The sequence below is a fragment of the Silene latifolia genome, chromosome X, assembly GCF_048544455.1.
Source record: "Silene latifolia isolate original U9 population chromosome X, ASM4854445v1, whole genome shotgun sequence".
NCBI lineage: Eukaryota > Viridiplantae > Streptophyta > Magnoliopsida > Caryophyllales > Caryophyllaceae > Silene > Silene latifolia.
Window position 1 is genome coordinate 16,605,723 of NC_133537.1, and position 6,489 is coordinate 16,612,211.

The following is a 6,489-nucleotide window of genomic DNA, read 5'->3' on the forward strand; positions in this document are numbered from 1 at the left end:
TTGAAGAAGATAGGATATAAAGGTAGGATTATTATGAGATTAATGAAAGGTGGGACTGTTTTCGGAAGAAAGGCAAAAGGTCGGATTATTCTTGTCAATTTTTCCTAAAAAAATCTAAGCTAGTTGATAATCCATATTTGAATAGGAACATTGTTCTACTTGGGTCATATTTGAGTATAGCAAATTATTTATTTTTCTAACGCGTGTCTTAAGACTACAGGATTGAGCCAAACCGGGTAATCGAACCGGTTTTGCAACTGGTGGTCTTAAAACCACAATTTACCTAAACCGGAACTGAACCAATATAGTTGTAATGGTTTGGACTTTGTGTTTGATTTTCGAAATATTAGTATTTGTTGTTTAGGCCCTATTCTTTTGAACTGAAACTGTCTGAACTAAACTGAACTTAGTAGCGCTGAACTGAAGTAATAGTTAATTTGTGAAGAGAAGAGTTGAACTGAACTGAATGAAGCGGAACTGAATTGACCTGAACTAAATAGACTTGTATTGAACTAAAATAAACTGAAAATAGCCTTAGAAGGAAAGGGAAATAAGGTACATTTTGGGTAGTTCATTAACTATTGTCGTAGATTTGAAATAATTCATCGACGAGGAATAGCAAATGGGCATTTTTATCGGTCAAGAAAATCTCAACCAAACAAGCCAAAGCCCAACGATGATAGGATACCAGCCCAATTGTTATTCTCGTTCGAACTGTTTAGTTAGTTGCACACTTGCACCCTCTTGTTATTAGTCTATAACACAACCACGGCACCACCCGCGTACCAAAGTCAACATTACTGTCGGGATGCTGTTTCGACTTATATTCGACCCGAGTGATCCGATTGCCACCTCTTGCTAAGTAACTTGATAATCGTGTTTATAAAGTGAAACTGAATGCTTATAATTCCGTATGGAAGGTGCGTTTCCTTCTTAAGAAGTTGTTCATGCACTCCATCTGTTCGACGAAATGCTTAGCTGATTACTGCTACGCTTTTGTTTCATATTTTGCCTATATTTTCTTGTGCATTCATAATATTTATTTATTTGTTTTGTAGTAATTGTGTTCTTATATTATTGATTCTCAATATCCGAACAATAGGGGAGCTAGATTTTTTGTTAGGGATTGAAACATACCCCCTCCGCTTCCGTTTCCATCATTTGTTCACCTTTTATTAAAATACGCGTTAGGTTGGACGAAAGGAGTAGATCGAAATTGTAGGGAGGCGAATAAGTAAATCAGTAAAATCACGAAACTGTTAGTAAGACATTCATAATTTATCATTGCCCCCGCGCCCTTCGCAACTGTATTTTCAGGACGTATTACCGTATGTTGGCTTATACTAGGTTGTCAGAAATTTTAATGTTTGTAAGTTGGCTTGAACAATGTTATCGGTTTTGGTCGCATGGTCTAGTCAAAGGTCTTGGGTACATTGTGTCTCATGTTATAATCAACAGTATTTTATCCCATTGTATTGATTCATTGTACTGATGTACATTTAAATTACTGGAGTTTACCACCTCCATGTCGATTCATATAGTAAGGAAGGCTATGCGTACATATGAGTAGCATTGGCAGAATGTGATTTATGGTTCTAGTGGTCTTGTGAATACGCTGAAATAATACTCTTTACTTTTATGGTGTATAAAATATAAATCTATTTTGAGAATCCTATGAATTTGTTTGTTTAGTAAACACTTACAAACATTAAAATCAGTTGTTAGTATGATCCGAATGACTGAACTGCAAGTTTGTGTTTGTGCCTGACTCGTTATTTCTATAATAAAATGGAATATACACAAACATATTCATTTTTTTAATAATGCTTAACATTTTGGTTTTAAATGAATTATGTAAATGATATATCCATGTTGCATTGTCAAATGTCTAATACAGAATTACAGATACATGAGATAATATGAACTGCATCATGAACTTTTGGTTATGCTGTACCAGTTGAAGACGAATAGATTAAGACGACATGCTTCAGCGGCGTAGGTTTTATTTGTTTTCTTCTACCATCTTGGTTCAGAGCTGCCAGTGCTTGTCACGATTCATTGATTACAAACTTTATCACCAATGCGTCTCAAAAGGCGGTGTTGTAGATGTAAATGGTGAGAGGGGCAGCAAAAATAGAGATAGAGGTGAGTGTGACTTCCGACTATATAAAAGCAGGGGTCAACATCTTCTCACTAGCACACGTGTCCTTGACGCAATTGTGAAGAAATCTAATATCAAAGCCACTGACACTGTTCTTGAAATCGGCCCGGGTACTGGAAATCTTACTCTCAGGCTTCTTGAAGCTGCAGAAAATGTTGTAGCAGTTGAAATTGATTTGAGGATGGCTGAAGCACTTGTAAAGCGAGTAGCTGATTGTGGACTTGAAGATCGTTTAACTGTAAGTCTGAAATATCTGGCAGTCACAAACAAACTAGCCAAAGAAGCGATATTAATAGTAATGTGTAAAACCTTATACTGAACATTGGCTTATGCAACTTGTTCTTGCAGCTGATTCGTGAAGATGCACTGAAAACTGAGTACCCCAAATTCGATCTTGTTGTGGCCAATATTCCCTACAACATTTCATCACCTCTGATTGCTAAACTGCTTTTTGGGACATCATCATTTCGAGGTGCAACTCTTCTTCTCCAGAAAGAGTTTGCTCATCGCCTACTAGCAAATCCAGGTGATTCGGAGTTTAATCGTTTGGCTGTGAATGTCAAACTGGTTGCTGATGTCGAACATATCATGGATGTAAGCAAAAGGGATTTTTTCCCTGTTCCTAAAGTTGACTCATCTGTTGTTATAATTAGACCAAAGGTGAACATTCCCAGTGTTGATTTAAGTGAATGGTGTGCATTCATGAGGACCTGTTTTTGTAAGAAGAACAAGACTCTAGGCGCAACATTTAAGCAAAAGAGGCAGCTGATCGAGTTGATGAGGATATCTACACTGATGGAGTCGAAGGACAATACTTCAGCATTTCAAGATGATTTTACAGTAATTGATGATAATGAAGATGTCAAGGATGATCATGGGATAGTCAATGACGCTGATCCTAGTAGGCTTCTTTATTCTGCCATGGGAAAGACTTTGTTCAAAGAAAAGGTGGTTGGAATTCTAAAATCTAGTGGATTCGAGGATAAGAGGCCTTCAAAGCTTTCTGTTGAGGGGCTACTGCATCTGTTGTCATTGTTCAATCAAAATAAGATATTTTTTCATGATAAAGGAGGGAAAGGGAGTAATGATGTAGAACTCGCTGCTTCCTTCGAACTGTAGTTCTCTTGTTTTGGATGGTATCTTACATGTGAGATCATTGCTCTTGTGCGCTAATCCAAGAAGTTGATACAAATTTTTACGGAGTTCTTTCGCCGGTTATTATTGCAGAGCCTCTTGCATGCTGCTAAGAGAACCAGACACGAGTGTGTTGAAGTTTCAAATCTCGGCTATTATATCTAACCTCTTCATGTTTTTGGCTTAAATTAAAGTGTTACGTGTCAAATCTATGTCGATGGAGATGACATAATACTGCAAAGCTGAAACTAAGGTGCGACATATAATATCAGGTTTCTGTCCTTTAGCATGCGATCTTGTGGTCTGTTCATTGCCCGAGGCGTGTCTGAACTTGAAGGGGATTGGCAGTGAATTGCGCGGAAAATTGTTGCAGCATTAGGCGGCAAAGCTAAAAGGTGAGTTCTGTCTGTCTACATTTAAATTTGAGTCTTGATTCCTGTATTGCACGATGTTTTGCTTAGATATGGTCATATAATCATATCTCATGAGTCATGTGGTTTAGTCCAATGTATCTAGCTCAACCGTGAACAGCCCAACAACTAAGATATAATGGAATCTGAGACCAATGTATATGAGGTAGACTGATGTATCTAACTCTAATGTGCACAACCACATCAAAATCATCGTCATAATTCTCACATCTCGAAATACCCCTTGTGTTTGATACTTGACTATCCGTTAGTCTATCTATCTGTTCATCCAATAAGTCTTGTTGGTGCGTAGCTGATACTACCCTATAGTCCCTTGTTTACTTGCTCAAGAAAAGCCCTATGTCCCGGTTCCCAGGGACTCATTCTGACTGAAACAGGGGGTGGGTTTTTACCAACTTTTTAATTCTCGATCGAACCTGACACAATCCTCCTAGATATGGGGTTACACTCAGCTTATAAAAAAGCATTTCCCCCACTAAAAATAAGCAGCAGTGAAAGTATCATGCTTGTTACCTTGACGGAGTTTGCTTCTACGAATATCAGCTGCTTCTATGGTTTTCCTTGGGGGGAATCATTGACCCTTGACAATACTGTATGACTTTGTTCCTTGGAGGTGTTATCCTAGTATCCTATTCAAACCGTGCCTCAAAAGTTCTGAAATGTTGTCTTGTCTTAGTCTATGCTTGTCTAATATTCGAGGCAAAAGGGGGAGTCGTAGTCTCGTAAACTCTCATGGTGATTGTTTTGATACTGAGGATTTTCGAATTTAGGTAATGCAAAACACAATTGCAAATCGTCCTTGATTATTCTACTATCCAAAACTTACTGAAAATGTAGAATATTGTTGTTAGACTTGAAAGCTGAAGTGCTAACTGTAGAATTGGAAACTCACAACAGTTTTTCGTCATTGGAGCCGATCCCTTCTAACTTGGGTTTGACATTCCATCCTCTTAATAAGCGGTTTTTGGGCCTTTGCAAACTACAACCCATTCACCATGGGAAGACATGTAAGGGGGTGATTGTTTTGTGCATGAGTTTGGAATCAGGAATCATACCTTGGTGGTATGGAGTTGGAACTTGTTTCCCCATACCTAATGTTTGTTTCAATTTCGAGTGATATGAGTTTCAAACTCAATTAAGGTTAAAATTCGTAAAATAAAATATTTTAAATAATAATTTTCTAAATTGTAAAATCATGAAAATAATTTTTTAGTCAAATAAGTACATAAAAAATCGAATTACAATATGCCCTAATTTTTCTTTTCACATGTTTGTTCATTCTAATTTGATACCCATGGGTATCAATCTCATACTCACCCCCCTCTTTGGTATGAGAAACTCATCCTTATATATTTTCCAAACAAACACTTGGTATGGTTTGACTCATTTCAAACTCATACCTCATACTCCCACTCATCCAGACCAAAGGTAACATAGACCCACTTTTTGTGAGGAGAAAAGTGGATCCATGTTACCTTTGGTCTGGATAGAGGGAGTACCTTTTTTGTGTGAACCAAATACCCCCTAAAAGGCTTTCATCTAACAATTTGAACTTGGCTTAGAGCCTTTTACATAAGTATATTGTAAAAAAGCTTGATTTAATCATTTTTCAACGAAAAATGAATAATGATTATTGATGATTTAATACATTTTGTACAATACTTACATAACGTCTTACAAAAACTAACTATATAATTATATATAAACAACTGATAAGCTCTAAGACATCCTCACATTCTCACTTTCAATCTCTCAAAACGAAGTTTTGAACAAAACCAGCTAATCTATCTCAAGACTTTCAATCAGCAACATTTGTCACCTTGTTTTTTTTTTTTTTTCCCCGAGACATGACTTTCATAAATATTTTTTTTACACTAAATATTATTCGTATTCCATTGATAATTAAATTTAGGAAGATAGATAATTTAAGAAAAATAATTAGACTTTAATAGTTTACCTGAAATTGGAAGATATAATTAGGTAATTAATCATTTTTAAGAATTTATTTCATTTATTTAAAAATAAATTTTTTATAAAATTAAGTATTCTCTATGTTCAAATGAATTTCTTAGTTTGTTTAATGGTACATTTTAATCATATGAAATTCATTTAAAATGAGGGGTAAGTGATTAATTTAAAGGTGTAGATTTATATTATATTTATTTATGTATATAACTATGATAAAATTAAGTAAATAACAAAAGTAATTGTGTTAGTTACAAAAATAATTATGTTGTAAACAATTCTTGTATAAAACCGGTGTTCACTATGTTATTGTAAAACCAAATGTTATTTTCCCTAAAGAACCCTATTAATATAACTTTTACTAACCACCACTTTTCCAAAAAGGGGATATCAATGTATTTTTCATATGGTTTTACAATATTAACATCGTAAAACCGCTTTTCATGGAGACGTACTCGTTATTAACAACGATAGCAAGTTATAACAATATTAATCTTTGTCAATAAAATTAGCATCAATAAAAGCAAAGGTAGCGAAAGTAACTGCAGTAGTAGTGAGATTGTAGTGAAATTATCTGAGAAAATAAAAGTAACAGTACAGTATCACAATGAATGTAGTCAAACTAACACTATTAACATTCGGAAGTAGTGTATGTATCTCTGTTATAGTTAATAAATTCTAAGGGGGCGTTTGGTTGGAGGTCTAAAAGAAAGGGTAAGGGAAATAAAGTTATTGATTTTCTTTGTTGGTGTTAGTTTGACACAAACAAAGAGAATGAAATTCTCTTCCTTACTCCTC

At 35.3% G+C, this 6,489-nt stretch overlaps 1 protein-coding gene across 4 annotated transcripts; it reads left to right on the top strand.

The window, feature by feature from the left end:
- The first annotated feature begins 591 nt into the window (after window positions 1-591).
- Window positions 592-3,861, top strand: LOC141623031 (ribosomal RNA small subunit methyltransferase, mitochondrial-like). 4 transcript variants are annotated; one of them, XM_074439066.1, is made up of 4 exons: window positions 592-920; window positions 1,898-2,145; window positions 2,311-2,399; window positions 2,510-3,861. In XM_074439066.1, the coding sequence occupies exons 2-4, from the start codon at window positions 1,983-1,985 to the stop codon at window positions 3,278-3,280; spliced, it is 1,023 nt and encodes a 340-aa protein (XP_074295167.1). In that variant the 5' UTR covers window positions 592-920; window positions 1,898-1,982; the 3' UTR covers window positions 3,281-3,861. The 4 variants fall into 4 exon arrangements, with proteins under 4 accessions (XP_074295167.1, XP_074295164.1, XP_074295165.1 ...); XM_074439063.1 differs by having other exon boundaries at window positions 594-920; window positions 1,898-2,399; XM_074439064.1 differs by having other exon boundaries at window positions 594-920; window positions 1,906-2,399.
- Window positions 3,862-6,489: the final 2,628 nt, after the last annotated feature.

Coding starts and splice junctions, on each gene's coding strand:
- LOC141623031 (XM_074439063.1), top strand. CDS start 1,983: ATGCTTCAGCGGCGTAGGTTTTATTTGTTTTCTTCTACCATCTTGGTT. Junction 2,400..2,509: donor GACTTGAAGATCGTTTAACT/GTAAGTCTGAAA, acceptor TTGTTCTTGCAG/CTGATTCGTGAAGATGCACT.